The following is a 16,918-nucleotide window of genomic DNA, read 5'->3' on the forward strand; positions in this document are numbered from 1 at the left end:
TCAATGAAATCAAATTACCCAACAATAAGATCGTTGGATCTAATGGTAATATAAAGTTATACAATTTTTCCAAAACTACTTTAATTCCTTGCCAAAATGGTTGAACATTAACACAAGTCCAAACAGCATGTAGAAAAGTTCCATTACGTGAATCACATCTAAAACATAAATCTGAATTAATAAACCCATATTTTTTTAATTTCTCCAGAGTCAAATATAGTTGATGTAAAAAATTATAATTAATCATTCCATATCTTACATTTGATTGCATTGTCCTGACACATATCCACCCAATCATCTTCATGAAAAATAAACACTAAATCACTCTCCCATTTAAGTTTAGATTTTTCCCAGTCTGGTTTATCCATATTATCTTGTAACAAATTATATATAACCGAAATATAACCCTTCTTTTGTACAAAGGAAATCAAAGACTCAAATCTCGACAAAGTGGGTAAATTCATCTCTCTACCATAATTATCCTTTACCAAAGTTCTAAGTTGGTAATACACAAACAAAGAATTTACAGATATATCAAATCTTTCTCTCAATTGATAAAAAGAAATAAATTGTCCCTCTTCAAAACAATCCTGTATTGTCTTTATACCCTTAAAATCCTAACTCTTTAAATAATTATTAAACATTTAAAAAGGAATAAGATGATTATTATACAATGGAGTTAAAATTGATAATTTATCTTTTGATCCCAAAATCCTATTTTTTTAATCCAGATCTTTAACAAATGTTTCAATACCAGCATATTACATTCGTGTAGCAAATTCAAATTCCAATGAAATATAAATTCATTTACCTTAACCTCAGAAATACATGCCATTTCCGCCTTACCCCAGCTAGGAGGATAATCTAAATCCATCAACCTGCTCATAAATTTCAACTGGGCCGCTTCATAATAATTTAGAAAATACAGTAACTGAAGTCCACCTAACGCATATTTCTATGCAAGTTTATACAATGCCACTCAAACTAATTTACATTTCCAGAAAAACTCCCGCACTACCTTCTTTAAATCCTGAAAAAAACCTTTTGAAAGTAAACAAGGTATTGACTGAAATAAATATTGAATTTGACGAAAAATATTCATTTTATTACAATTGACCCTTCCAATCAAAGTTAATGGAAGATCTTTTCACTTAATCAAATCTGCTTTAATCCATTTTAATATAGGCACATAGTTTAACTGATATAATGACTGATAATTAACGTCTACAGACACACTTAAATATTTAATTTTATTTGTCCACTTTAATTTTGTAATAATTTTAAATTCTGAATAATCTCCTATCCCAACTGGTAAAATTTTGCTTTTATCCCAATTAACTTTATATCCTGACAATTCTCCAAATTTCGACAAACACTCTTGTCACTGCTTCAACGACCGTTCCGGTTCTGTCAAATTTATCAATGCATCATCTGCAAATAAATTAATCTTATATTCTTCATTCATAGCCTTCATCTCTAATTTCATCATTTTGCCTAATAGTCTGAGCTAATGGTTCAATAGCCAATGCAAATAAGGCAGGTGACAATGGGCAGTCCTGCCGAGTTGAACGAGTCAACCTAAAAATGGTAAAGAAATCTGACCATTTGTCACCACCCTAGCAATCGGGTTCGTGTATAAAGCTTTAACCCAACCAATAAAAAAAGGGCCAAATTTAAACTTTAAATAAAAAAATCCCACTCAACCCTATCAAAAGCCTTTTCTGCATCTAGTGCAACCACCATAGTAGGATGGTTAGGCTGCTTTTGGTATGCACTGACCAAAGTAATTAATTGAAGAATATTATCAAATGCATTTCTATTCTTAATAAAACCTGTTTGATCAGTATGTATCAACTTAGGTAAGTACGTAGCAAGTCTATTAGCTAGTACTTTGGCTATAATTTTATAATCTACATTTAAGAAAGAAATAGGTCTATATGAAGACACCTTTAATGGATTTCTATTTTTTTTGGAATAACAGTTATTAAAGCACTTGAACAAGATTCCGGCAACTTCTGTTCTTCAGTAACTTGTATTCTTTGGCTTGGCTTCGTGGAAGACAACTGCATCATCGAGGCGCAATGAAAGCATGCTGTGTGCAAGGCCCGAGCAGCATCCACTGCCACTTCGTGGAAGAAGATTCATGGAGGGGTATGTCCACGTCTGCTGCAGGTTCGTTGGTGACTGACAAGTCCGATGCAGGACAGGCAGGCACGGTTGCAGCGGTTGCAAGGGAAAATTGCTTGGTTGGGGTTGGGTGTTGGGTTTTTCCTCCTTTGTCTTTTGTCAGTGAGGTGGGCTCTGCGGTCTTCTTCAAAGGATGTTGCATCTCAAACACCTCTGTGATTCTTGTGAGGTGCCAAGATGCACGGTTGGAGGTGATATCAGCCCACTGGCGTTGGTAAATGTGGCAGACACCAAGAGATTTCTTTAGGCAGTCCTTGTACCTCTTCTTTGGTGCACCTCTGTCTCGGTGGCCAGTGGAGAGCTCGCCATATAACACGATCTTGGGAAGGTGATGGTCCTTCATTCTGGAGACGAGACGCACCCAGCGCAGTTGGGTCTTCAGCAGCGTGGATTCGATGCTTGCGGACTCTGCCAGCTCGAGTACTTCGATGTTGGTGATGAAGTCATTCCAATGAATGTTGAGGATGGAGCGGAGACAGTGCTGATGGAAGCATTCTAGGAGCCATAGGTGATGCCGGTAGAGGACCCATGATTCGGAGCCGAACAGGAGCGTGGGAATGACAACGGCTCTGTACACGCTGATCTTTGTGTGTTTCTTTAGGTGAGTGTTTTTCCAGACTCTTTGTGTAGTCTTCCAAAGGCGCTATTTGCCTTGGCGAGTCTGTTGTTTTTCTCTTTGTCGATCCTTGCATCAGATGAAATGGTGCAGCCGAGATAGGAAAACTGGTTGACCGTTTTGAGTTCTGTGTGCCCGATGGAGATGTGGGGGGACTGGTAGTCATGGTGGGGAGCTGGCTGATGGAAGACCTCAGTTTTCTTCAGGCTGACTTCCAGGCCAAACAGGACGTCATGCACTGGAGAGCTGGCTCTGAATGGGCAACTAAAACAGCATCGTCTGAAAAGAGTAGTTCACGGACAAGTTGCTCTTGTATCTTGGTGTGAGCTTGCAGTCGCCTCAGATTGCAGGCAAAATCTTTGCCTCAGATTGAAGAGACTGCCATTCATGCGGTACCGGATGTAAACAGCATCTTCATTGTTGAGGTCTTTCATGGCTTGTTTCAGCATCATGCTGAAGAAGATAGTAAAGAGGGTTGGTGCGAGGATGCAGCCTTGCTTCACGCCATTGTCAATGGAGAAGGGTTCGGAGAGCTCAATGTTGTATCTGACCCGACCTTGTTGGTTTTCATGCAGTTGGATAACCATGTTGAGGAACTTGGGGGGGCATCCAAGGCGCTCTAGTATTTGCCAAAGCCCTTTCCTGCTCACGGTGTCAAAGGCTTTGGTGAGGTCAACAAAGGTGATGTAGAGTCCTATGTTTTGTTCTCTGCACTTTTATTGGAGCTGTCTGAGGGCAAAGACCATGTCAGTAGTTCCTCTGTTTGCGCGAAAACCACACTGTGATTCTGGGAGGACATTTACGGCGACACTAGGCATTAGTCTATTAAGGAGAATCCTAGCAAAGATTTTGCCTGCAATGGAGAGCAGCGTGATTCCCCTGTAGTTTGATCAGTCTGATTTCTCGCCTTTGTTTTTGTACAGGGTGATGATGATGGCATCACGAAGGTCCTGAGGCAGTTTTCCTTGGTCCCAGCAGGGCATGAAAAACTCATGCAGTTTGGTGTGCAGAGCTTTGCCGCCAGCCTTCCAGACCTCTGGGGGGATTCCATCCATACCTGCTGCTTTGCCACTTTTCAGTTGTTCAATTGCCTTATATGTCTCTTCCCGGGTAAGGACCTCATCCAGCTCTAGACTCAAGGGTTGTTGACGGAGCTGGAGCAGGGCGGATTCTTGGACTGAGCGGTTGGCACTGAAAAGGGATTGGAAGCGTTCTGACATCTCCAAATACACTAGATAAATCATCATAAAAAAATTTATAAAATTCCACAGGAAATCCATCGTCCCTTGGGGACTTTCCATTTGGCATTTCCTGTATAGCTTCCTTAATTTCAAAATCTGTAAATGGAGATTTCAATTCCTGGATATCTTTTTCATCTAATACCGGTAACCTCAATTTAGAATCATAAGATTCAATAGATCCATTATCCTGCTTCCCCTCTGAAGTATATAATTTTTGATAAAATGAATAAAACTGGTCATTAATTTCCTGAGGCTTATAGGTAATTATTGAATTCTTTTTAATGGCATTAATAGTCCGAGATGCCTGTTCAGCTTTCAATTGCCAAGCAAGTACCTTACGTGCTCTTTTTCCCAACTCATAATAACGTTGTTTAGTTCGATTAAATAAACCCTCAAACTGATAAGTTTGTAAAGTATTATAACGCAATTTCAATTTCGCTAATGTGGCTTTTTTGTCTTCAGCCAGATCCTTCTGAAAGTCTTTCTCTAACTCAGCAATCTGATTTTCCAACATTAAACTTTCTGCCATAAATTGTTTCTTAACTCTCGTAGAATAACTAATAACCTGTCCCCTCATATAAGCTTTTACCGAGTCCCATACTACAAAATGACTCTCCACAGAATTAATATTCTCAGTCAAAAATAAAGAGATATGCTCTTTAACAAAAGTAACAAACTCTTTTTTTTCAATAACATTACATTTAACCTCCATCCATACAACAAACGTACCACTTCTGAACTTTCACAAGAAAAAAAAAATAATGATTGGTCAAATAGATTGTGACACCACTTTCAGGGAATTATGTAACTGTATTCCCAGATCCCACTGTTCTACTGGGCAGACCGGATGGCATAATGCCTCTACAGCACCAGTGATCAGGACCAGGGATTGAATCCCACACTCTCCCTTGTCTGCATGGGTTTTCTCAGGGGAACCCATGTCCTCACATCATTCGAAACCTACCAGGCTGCAGGGTTAAATGGGTGTAGATTAATTGGGTGTAAATTGAGTGCCACAGACCCATTGGCCGAAGTGGTCTGTTACATGCTGTTTGAAGGAATACCATTAGGTATTAGGTCTTGTTAGATGTTTAATGGACAAAGCCTCAGCTAGACTTTGCATATTTATTACCTCTGGCAAAACATTTCATTTACTGTGTAACCCTTGACCTGGTTTAACCAAGCAAAGTGCAACACCTCACACTTGCCCAAGTTAAATTCCATCTGCCATTCCTTGGCCCACTTTCCCATATGCCATAGATGCTCTGTGGGAAAACGGTTGAGAACCGTTGCTAAAGATTCTTTAGCCCACAAGTACATGGAAAACAAGAACTTCAACCACTTATTTACACTAACCCCATTTTATTCTCCCCATATTCCCATCACCTCTCCCCTAATTCTGCAACTCATCTACAGAGTAAAAGCCATTTACTGATGTCAATTAATCTACCAACCCATGCATTTTTGGGATGTTCTAAGAAACTGGAACACCCAGAGGAAACCCACATATTTAATAAAATAAACCAACACCAGACAGTTTATAGAAGAAACATAAAAAGAGGATGTCACCAAAATGCAGATACACAAGAATGAAATCAAAATAGATGGGTTTTAAGCAGCATGTTTAAGGAAGAAACGATATGCCACACAGAGAAGAAAGCAGACAGATAGGACATGACACAAAAAAAAATCCAAAGATACAATCACTTTAACTACCAACTTTCTGCAGAAAAAAAACAATACCCCACAACACCTCCGTACTTTACAAGTACTCCTACATTTACTAAATTTCAACTACTTTGAACAGTTGCAGATTCGATCTCAATGGATGGGGTTACTTTCCACTTTAAAAAAAATCCTGAAAATCAAACACTGCCAAATGCAATGGAGAAATTGGTCAAAACACGAAACCAAATTGTTGAAAGGGAAGGGAAAGAATACAAAAATAATTGAGGCAAAAAAGGGCCTTTCTCTGCAACAAGTTGTCCTCAATTTGATATTCCCGCCCCCAGCGCCTCGTTAGTGGCTTAATACATCACAAAGGCAACAGAGAACAGGGCTTTTCTCGCATCCTATTGGTCTGCCGTTATGCCAATCAGAGCCATGACCAACTCGGCTGCCCGCTGGTCAGACTGCCTGAAATGACCCATCAGGCCGCACTCACCGCCTTAATATTCAAGTCCACCGTCAATTTCAGAACTTTGTTGGGCATTTCTCTTCATTCAGAAACTTGATCAACTGATTTAGTTAAGGCTTCCGGAAGTTGCGGCTCGAATGAACAGTTCAAACCGATGGAAGCCAACAGCCGCCAATCGAATCCCAATGCTACCGCGTTGTCATGGTGCCTGTCCGCGGCGGGTTGAGGAAGTGACGCCACCACGTCACTGCCACCATTGACGTGGCGCATGATGTCGGAGTTGGAGTCTCAAGAAGAAGGGTCCAGGCCCAAAATTTCGGTAACGTCTCTTTAACCACCTCTGGATGCTGCGAGGCTACCTGAGTCCCTGCAGCATTTCTGTGTGTGTTTTACTGGAGTGACCTTAAGCAAACTAAATCTGAAATTTCCAGGTTGCCAGACTGCTCCAGGAACATCAAAGATCTTAGAAAGCAGTACCCTCATTTAAGTATGTGATTTGTAACAAATAAGGACAAAAGCACAACGGAAAAAAGTTTTAAAAAAGCAAAAGCTGGTGAAGTTGCTGGAAAATCCAATAGGTTTGAAGATTGGGAGTGTTTCAGAATTCAGTAAAGAGCAGAGGAAATAAGTGATTTGGACTTAACGATGTACAGAAGAAGCCTCCTACAAAAACTGAATCACCAAGGAGCCAAAAATATTGAAATTCTTGAATGGTTCCTGCAGACTTCAAACGAGAGGGAGACTAAAACTTGAAACTTCCATGTTCATTAGTCTGAAATCAGAAAAAAAATCCTGGTGTCTTAAGCATGTGATAGCAAAGTATTCAGGTAATAATTTAGATTCATGCCCATGGTCCCCTTAAGACTCTGCTCAAAGTGTATGGGCTCCTTGCCTGTGAAGCAGTGAAGTTTTGGGTTCTTCCCTACTTATCCTACCAATTACATAAAACACAAAGTCTGCAGACACTGATTGTATTAAAAACACGCTGAAATGCTTGAGGAACTCAGCCAGTCTTTTCAGTGTCCTTGAAGGAGGGCTCAGGCCCGAAACATCAGCAATGTATCATTTCTTTTTATGGATACTGAAAAGACCGACTGAGTTCTTCCAGCATTTTGGTGTGTTTTTACTACAAAGTATTGTGTTGGTTTTTTTGAAAAAAGGGGAAAGATGTGTTATGCATGTATAATAAAGAACTACATTGCCCAGTAGGCAATGTGCACTATTGGCACAGTAACAAAAAGTATACTATGACAGAAATTGAGTGTATGGTTAAAGCAGGTTGTTCTTCAAGGAACAAATAAAACAATAGGCTGAGCCTCTATTTTCTGGAGTTTCTGCAAATGACAGATGACCTCATTGAAATGTAAAAAATTCTAAACCAGCTGAACAATGCAAATGAAGGAAAATGATTCTCTGGTTGTTGACTAAAGGACTATACTGCAGATGCTGGTGCCCTTCATCAAGGCATGGGAAAATGTCAGCAGGAGTCCAAACAAAATGTTATGGGGTGGAGCAAGATCCCAAAGACAGGAGGTAAAAGTGCATAAGGGAGGAGGGCACAACAGCAAGCAGAGGGAGGAGGGATGGCTCTGAATAGAAAGAGAAAAGGGTAGAGAGCTAAGGGAAAGAAGAGAAAGAGAAATGAGGTTGAATGGAGAGTAGGTTAGCAGAAACCAAATATATCGATGTTAATGCCATCAGGTTGGAGAATGCCCAGATGGAAAATCAAGTGTTGTTCCTCACTACTTATAACATTAATAGGAAGGGTTAATTGTATAAAAATGAATATATTCCTTAGAGTACAGTATTTATTTCAAATGCTACCTTTATTTATACCATGAATTTTTTTTCAAGAACTAAACAAGTATGTAAGGAAATTTATTTGGAAAATAAAAAAAAAGGCAAGAGTTGCATTAGAAAAATTAACACGGAAATTTGAATTACCAAATTTTAAATATTTTACAGAGCAGCGCACAATTGAGGTTTCTCTACTTTTTTTTAAGAGGGAGAGAAGCCACCATGGATTTATATAGAAATGAATAAAATAGGAGAAGATAAATCAGAGAATTTTATATATAAATGGAATAATACATTTATTATTAGAGATAGAGATATTCCTTTGTTAAAACATTTTTAAAATATGGAGTAAAATACATTTCGAAATGGAAATAAGAAATTTTCAGATACTGGGAATGATATTGAGTCAGAATCAACTTATTATTTTTACAATAAATAATAAGCATTTTTGATATTTGGTTTAACAAAGGAATTAAGACAAAAGATTGTTTTCAAGGTTCAACTTTAATGACTTTTGAGCAATTGAAAAGTAATAATGTGACAGAGTATATAATGTGAGAATTATTCAAAGTGCTGTTTCAGAAAAATGTAATAATCAGTGTTAACAATGGCTGTACAGAGATGAGACCTGAGAGAAGAAAAGGGAATACAAAAGAAGGACAGTTCTTGCAAGAAATTGCAGGCAAGGCCAACTTGACATATTAAAAAAACTGCAAAAGAACAGGAACATGTGACAAAGCATTGTACCAAATAAGGATAAAAATAAATAAGATTTGGGGTCGGAAAAATCATGGGAATCGGAGAAATAAACAAGGGCGGCCTTTAAGATGAGGAGCAGAACAGCTTTTGATAGGTTAAACTAACATATCAATTACTCAGTTAACTAACCAATTAAATTAACAAAGGAGTGGCTATTAACACAAAGAAATGTATAAAAAAAAGATTGTTGAGTGTGCCTTGTCTGAAGGACACCTGCTCTTGCAAGAATGTTGAATAAAAGGTTATATTGCTTCACCGATTGACTCTGAGAAATTATTTAATCAGTGAGCTGTGTTTCTCACAATTTGGAAACTCATCCAGGATCCCGTCATCTTCCAAGGATCATGGCTTATAGGGTATCAGGTTTGAATGGTCTTGGTACTTTGTGAGCTTGGCACCTTGAATGAACTAACTAAGGACCAGACAAAGTCTGGGTGAACCGGTATGGAAAGCAAAGAGGCAGGTACAGCACTGATCAGGTAACTCCGTGCATGGACCAAGGTAAGAAAACTGGACATTTAAGTATTACCTTGGTGGTCTAGATCCGAGTGGGTAGGGAATAGACCCAAAGGATCAGGAATTGACCTGTAAAAGGGTCGGGAATAGACCCGAAAGAGTTGGGAATTGACTCAAAAGGGTCAGCAAGTAGCAGTCCGGGTCGGAGACCAACAATGTCTGGGGAGATTCCTCCTGAAAGTCCCTTTTAGGGGAGGAGCAGACCTGTAAAAGGGTTGGGAACAGACCTGTAAAAGGGTTGGGTCAGAGACCAAGGAATGTCTCCGGAGAGATTTCAGGGAACTCGGCAGTCCGGGACTGTGGTTGAATAAGAGCGCGCGTGTGTGTGTGTGTGTGTGTGTGTGTGTGTGTGTGTGTGTGTGTGCGCTTGGAGAGCTCAGGTTTTGGGATCCTGAGGTACAATGGGGGATTGTGTCGATATGACTATCCGGAGGATGAAAATATAATTCAAAAAGTTTCTGGGAGAGAAGGCTGGCCTTTGGGGGGTACTTGGGATGATGAATTGATTAAAGAGGTAATTGGAAAGTGGCATCTGTTACCACAAGAAAGAAAAGAGATAGGCTTGCAGGTTGCCAAACTAACGCTGTAAAGCTGGCAGAAGGGGGAACAGTAAATCCTATGGATGTCCTCCAGAAAGATTATGCACATAGAAAGGAGCAGGACAGGTAAAATCAGGAAAGGGGGGGTGGGGGTGGAAGCAAAGGGTAGACAGGAGAAGCCTTCTGCACAGGAGGATAAACAAAGACAACGTAGTCAAATGGAAGTCCTAAGGCTGATGGAGGAGGAAGAGACGAGTGACCCCGAGTACTACTCGGGGACCCACTAAGGACCACCACTAGCATATCATCTGCCCGTATCTAGAACTCTAGCAGCGGTCCCCTCTGTGCCAGCAGTACCCAAAGTATTTTCAGATTCTGTTAGTGCTCGAACCCAGAGCCATGATAAATCATCCAGCCACTGGAACAAAGAAGTTAAGATTTAAAGAAAGTCTGTGGAAAATTCTAGATGTTTTTGTTAAAACACGTTTGTCTGCATTTGCACAGTTTAAAAATTAAGCTGTTCTCAGCAGAAAAACATAAGATACCACTCAACCAGCCAGGCAAATTGGCAGGAAGCCCAGAAGAAATGATAACGCAGCCAGTTTATGCAGAATACCGCAGAGCACAGAACTATAACAGCCAGGAATACTCTTAAAGGGGCCAAGCAATATACCAATTTGTTTGCAGTTTAAAGTTGAGCACATACCCATGATAAAGATGTGATTTCTTAACTTAATGAGGCAGCAGATAAAGTAGCTAAAGTATCTAAAAGGTTATCAGGATTGGGTCCCCAAAGATTTAGTTCAAAATGAGTCCTTCTCAACGAGCCTTATACCTTCCATCCAGGAGATTCGACTCCACCAGAGGGACGCCTCTGATAGAGAAATTGAGCGATGGAAATGTTCCAGCTGTTATTATGATGATGTACTTGAGTTTTGGATAATCCCAGCAGGCAGGAGGTTAAACTTGTAACTTGTTCCATCGGCTGTTTATCATGAGGAAGTTTCCATATGTCTTGATTCCTCGTATGACTGCAGCTAGCAAAGATTTCATCAATATGGATCAAGACCCATAAATATAATCAAAATGATCTTCCCTTCCATATCATATGGCATCAAAAAGCTGTTTCCTTCTTTCCACACATTCAATCTACATTCAAGTGAACAATAAAAGAAGCTAAAACACTGTCAGAGTTAAACAAATAATGTTTACAAATGCAGAGGTCTACTGCAACATACAAAAGTGATGAAGAAACTCTGCAGGTCAAGCGGTATCTAGATCAATGGTTCTCAACCTTTTTCTTTTCACTCACATACCACTAAGTAATCCCTATGCCTTAAGTGCACTGTGATTAGTCAGGGATTGCTTAAGGTGGTTATGTGAATGGGAAGGGAAGGTTGAGAATCACTGGTCTAAACCTAATTGTTACTGGAATATTTTGCTTGAGAAAAACATTGTCATTGGCCCATTTCCTTTGGAGTTATGAAACCGTGCACATAACGAGTCAATTAAGTACGATTAAAACAGTGGTTTTCTTTCCACCCACATACCACCTCAATCAATCCCTTATTAATCGCAGAGCACCTATTTGTATAGGGGATACTTAAAGTGGTATGTGAGTGGAAAGAAAAGGGTTGAGAACCACTGAACTTGAGGAAGTGAAAGGCAATCAATGTTTCTTTTACATGGGAATGTAAAAGAAGCAATTATCTTGGCTTGTATCATACAGATGAATGTAAAAAAGAATAAGTCAATAAAATCTGATTTGGTTTCATTAAACCAGACTGCCCCACACTTACAGAAAAATTAAGTGGCAAAAGCCATTTATTCATTTTTTTTATTAATCCTCATTCTCAATTGCTATAACAGCCCCATTCAGCAAATGTCGAATAAGTAATAATATCAATTACAGCTCCGCAGTTTTCACTTTGTGTTTTTCTATATCCAAGACACTGACATCTGACCACTAGAAAGTGTGAATAATGATGGAATTACAACATTTCTTAAAGGTATCTCTCCCAACTAGCTATCATTCTCCCTTAAATTCCCTTTGCTGAAAACATGCTCAACTGTAGGAAGGATTCTTCTCTGGTATTATTTAATTGGATCATTAACTACTTTCATTTAGCTGTTTATTGATTTCTCTATGTTATAATTCTGAAAAGTTGTGGAAGCAGGGCATTTTAACATTCCGCATATTGAATGGGACTCCCATACTCAGAGTTTGTCAAGTATGTTGAGGAAAGTTTTCTAAATGAATATGTAGAGGTAGCAACAAGAGAGGATGCAATAGTTGATCTCCTATTAGGGAACCAGCAGGTCATGTGGCAGAAGTCTGTGAAGGTGTAGATGAGCATTTTGGGTCCAGTCATCATAATGTCATCAGTTTGAAATTAATTCTGAACAAGGATAGGTCTGGTCCTCGAGTTGAGGTTCTAAATTGGAAAAAGGCCAATTTTGTGGAAAGGATCTGGGAAGAGTCATTTGGAATAAAATGTTTTCTGGCAAGGATGTGTCTGGCAAATGGAGGACATTCAAAGGCAAAATATTGAGGGTGCTGAGTTTGCATGTTCCTACCAGGATTAAAGGCAAAATTAACAGACACAGGGAACCTTGGTTTTCAAGGGATATTGGTGATATGTTTAAGAGGAAGAGAGAGGTGTATAACTGGTATAGGTAACAAGGAGAAAATGAGGTACTTGCAGAGTGTAGAAAATGTAAGAGAATACTGAAAAAGGAAATCAGAAAGGGAAAAAGAAGGCACGAGGGTGCTTTAGCAGATAATATGAAGGTAAATTCAAAGGATTTCTACAAGTATATTAAGAGAAAGGGTAAGAAGGGACAAAATTGGTCCCCTAGAGCACACATGTCAAACTCAGGCCCGCGGGCCAAATTTGGCCTGTGATATAATTATATTTGGCCTGCAAAATCATATCAAATATGTTTTAGAGCTGGCCCGCTGGCCGCCGCGCCAGTATAGCACATGCACAGCTAATACTACAAATCCCAGAATGCTTTGCAAATGCAATGCCGCCGGTCTGTCAACCTGCTAATTGCCCCCACCTCCTCTGTTTACTTTCATTAACATCTGCGACCTGTCGCCTAACTCACATGTAATAAACCCCTTACGAAAAATGGCCAAACGAAAGACAGAAAACAGGACCTTTCAAGACAAGTGGGAGGTAAACTCTGACCCCACAGTTTGATGAACTTACATCTAAGAAGAGATGCCAAGTATCTGGTTTAGACCCAGGTACATCAGAGTAATTCACAGTGTAGCAAGCTAAGCTTGGATTAATATTTTCTTGGGTTAACTTTGGACTGTTCATAGTTGAAAGATTGGATTTTCATTGAAGCATGTTGTTATTTTTTTGACTTGTTGGCTTGTGAAAAAAAATACATTTAAAAGGAGCTTAAAGGCTATAGAGAAATATTATTTATTTAATATTTTATTTCTCATTTGTTAATGCTTCTTCTGGAAAGAGTTTAACCAAAACTATTATTAAACATTTATTTTAATAAGAAAAAGTTTAACGTTACATATGTTGAAAGAAGAGAAAACATGCAGATATTGTTGAAAATTTTCAATAAATATTTAGTTTGGCCCATGACTTAGTCCAAGTTTTTAATTTTGGCCCTCTGTGAATTTGAGTTTGAGACCCCTGCCCTCGAGGATCAGAGTGGTCAATATTCCAATTGGAAATTGGACCAGAGTGGTCCCCTCACGAAATGGGGGAGATTTTAAATAGTGTTTTTTTGCATCAGATGTTAACTCAGGAAACTGGCATAGTGTATACAGAAGGAAGAGAAGCAAATAGAAATGTCATGGAACCTACAGAGATTAAGGAGGTGATTGCTGCTTTACAGTGAATAAAGGTAAATTAATCCCCTTGGCCAGATATGATATTCCCTTGGACCTTGATGGTGACAAATGTTGAAAATTCTGGGGCCCTGCTGAATATATTCAAAATGTCCTTAGCTATGGGAGAGGTGCCGGAGGATTGGAGAGTAGCTCCAAAAGTAAACTAGATAAATATAGGCTGATGTCAGTAGTAGGTAAATTATTGGAAGGAGTTCTGAGAAATAGTATATATAGGTATTTGGACAGCCATGGACTGAATAAGGACAATCAGCATGTCTTTGTGCATGGTAGGTCATGTTCAACAAATCTTGTAGTTTTTCGAGGAAGTTACCAAGAAGCTAGATGAAGTAACACCTGTGCTATTTGTCTACATGGACTATAGTAAGGCCTTTGACACTTTGTCTACATGGACTATAGTAAGGCCTTTGTTAATTGGATTCAAAATTGGCTGTGTGGGAGAAAACAGAGTGGTAGTGGATGGTTGCTTCTCAGACTGGAAGCCAGTGATGAGTGGTGTGCCTCAGGGATCATTGTTGTTTGTTGTCCATATCAATGATCTGGAAGATAAGGTGGAAAATTAGATCAGCAAGTTTGCTGATGACACAAAGATAGGCATAATGGACAGTGAGGAAGATTTTCAAAGCTGGCAGAGGGAACTGGACCAATTGGCAGAATGAGCTAGTAAATGCATGATGGAGTTTAATGCAGACAAGTGTGAGGTTTTGCATTTTGGAAGAGCAAATCAATGAAGGACATACACTGTAAATGGTAGAGCACTGAGGAATGCGGAGGAGCAAAGAGACCTGGGGATATAGGTACATTGTTTCCTGAAGGAGGCGTCACAGGTGGACAGTGTTGTAAAGAAAGCTTTTGGCATCTTAGCCTTTGTAAATCAAAGTATTAACTATAGGAGTTGGGATGTTTTGTTGAAGTTATTTAAGACATTGGAAATATGGCATATTGTGTATTTACTTTAATTTTATGTAATGTATATGTTATTATTTTGACTTGCTTTTTTGATATTTTGTATATGGATTGTTGTGTTAAACTCAATAAAAATATTTTGAAAGGAAAAGAAAGACATTGGTGAGGCCAACGTTGAATAGTTCTGGTCACCTAGCTACAGGAAGGACATCAATAAGATTGAAAGAGTGCAGTGAAGATTTACTAGGATGTTGCCGCGTCTTCTGGAGTTGAGTTACAGGAAAAGATTAAACAGATTACGACTTTATTCCTTGCAACAAAGAAGAATAAGGGGAGATTTAATAGAGGTTTACAAAATTATGAGGGGTTCTTTTTATCTTTGGCTTGGCTTCGCAGACGAGGATTAATGGAGGGGTAATGTCCACGTCAGCTGCAGGCTCGTTTGTGGCTGACAAGTCCGATGCGGGACAGGCAGACACGGTTGCAGCGGTTGCAAGGGAAAATTGGTTGGTTGGGGTTGGGTGTTGGGTTTTTCCTTCTTTGTCTTTTGTCAGTGAGGTGGGCTCTGCGGTCTTCTTCAAAGGAGGTTGCTGTCTGCCGAACTGTGAGGCGCCAAGATGCACGGTTTGAGGTGATATCAGCCCACTGGCGGTGGTCAATGTGGCAGGAAACAAGAGATTTCTTTAGGCAGTCCTTGTACCTCTTCTTTGGTGCACCTCTGTCTCGGTGGCCAGTGGAGAGCTCACCATATAACACGATCTTGGGAAGGCGATGGTCCTCCATTCTGGAGACGTGACCTACCCAGCGCAGTTGGATCTTCAGCAGCGTGGATTCGATGCTGTCGGCCTCTGCCATCTCGAGTACTTCGATGTTGGTGATGAAGTCGTTCCAATGAATGTTGAAGATGGAGCGGAGACAACGCTGGTGGAAGCGTTCTAGAAGCCATAGGTGATGCCGGTAGAGGACCCATGATTCGGAGCCAAACAGGAGTGTGGGTATGACAACGGCTCTGTATACACTAATCTTTGTGAGGTTTTTCAGTTGGTTGTTTTTCCAGACTCTTTTGTGTAGTCTTCCAAAGGCGCTATTTGCCTTGGCGAGTGTGTTATCTATCTCGTTGTCGATCCTTGCATCAGATGAAATGGTGCAGCCAAGATAGGTAAACTGGTTGACCGTTTTGAGTATTGTGTGCCCGATGGAGATGTGGGGGGGCTGGTAGTCATGGTGGGGAGCTGGCTGATGGAGGACCTCAGTTTTCTTCAGGCTGACTTCCAGGTCAAACATTTTGGCAGTTTCCACAAAACAGGACGTCAAGTGCTGAAAAGCTGGCTCTGAATGAGCAACTAAAGCGGCATCGTCTGCAAAGAGTAGTTCACGGACAAGTTTCTCTTGTGTCTTGGTGTGAACTTGCAGGCGGTACCGGATGTAAACAGCGTCTTCATTGTTGAGGTGTTTCATGGCTTGTTTCAGCATCATGCTGAAGAAGATTGAAAAGAGGGTTGGTGCGAGAACGCAGCCTTGCTTCACGCCATTGTTAATGGAGAAGGGTTCAGAGAGCTCATTACTGTATCTGACCCGACTTTGTTGGTTTTTGTGCAGTTGGATAACCATGTTGAGGAACTTTGGGGGCATCCGAGGCGCTCTAGTATTTGCCCTTTCCTATGGCTTTATGGATGAAAAGGGAAATATTTTGGGGGAACGTGAGGGGGATCTTATTCACTCAGTGGTGGGAGTGTGGAATGAGCTGTCATCTAATGTGATGGATGCCAACTCAATCTTGAGTTTGAAGAATAAATTAGATAGATAAGATGGATGGGAGAGGTTTGGAGGGTTATGGAATGGGAACAGGTTATTGGGACGAGCTGAACAATGGTTGGTACAGACTAAAAGTCCCAGCGCGGTTCTCATCCAGGTCCGGGCTGGGTTTATAAGACCAGCCAGGCAACCTGCCATAAATCAGTTTTGCTCACTGAACTCAACCCGTCTGGTTGTTTGATCCTTCAGTTAGCAGTGTAGCCGCCGATAGAGTACCAAGGTTAATATCAATGACGTGGCAACCAATGAAATGTTTTGCTATTATCATTCCTCTTGAACTTGAACTAGCTTTGTGGACAACACATGCTCTTCCGAAGGTGCACTGTAAGTAAAAATGTCCCTGTTCATTTACATCCAGATGGCGCGCAACCACAAATAGAACATCATGTAGTTCAGAATCTGAACATTTTCAGCATTCTGTTTGCCTTATGGATTTGAGCAAACATTGCAAATGCATCTGGGCAACAATTTCAGGGTAGAAGTTGCCCGAATACAGGAGAAGGGGAGTGCAAATAAATTGGAGTA

The 16,918-nt window shown here is 40.1% G+C and overlaps 1 protein-coding gene across 3 annotated transcripts in view; it reads right to left on the bottom strand.

Moving 5' to 3' along the window:
* Positions 1-6,406, bottom strand: part of spata6 (spermatogenesis associated 6) — an 89,832-nt gene extending 83,426 nt beyond the window's left edge. For all 3 annotated transcript variants that reach the window (XM_069938573.1, XM_069938571.1, XM_069938572.1), the window contains exon 1: positions 6,209-6,406. In XM_069938573.1, coding sequence (XP_069794674.1) covers positions 6,209-6,256 — 48 coding nt within the window. In that variant the 5' untranslated portion in view covers positions 6,257-6,406. The remainder of the gene's footprint in view (positions 1-6,208) is intronic.
* Positions 6,407-16,918: the final 10,512 nt, after the last annotated feature.

The sequence above is a fragment of the Narcine bancroftii genome, chromosome 5 (assembly GCF_036971445.1).
Source record: "Narcine bancroftii isolate sNarBan1 chromosome 5, sNarBan1.hap1, whole genome shotgun sequence".
Lineage (NCBI taxonomy): Eukaryota > Metazoa > Chordata > Chondrichthyes > Torpediniformes > Narcinidae > Narcine > Narcine bancroftii.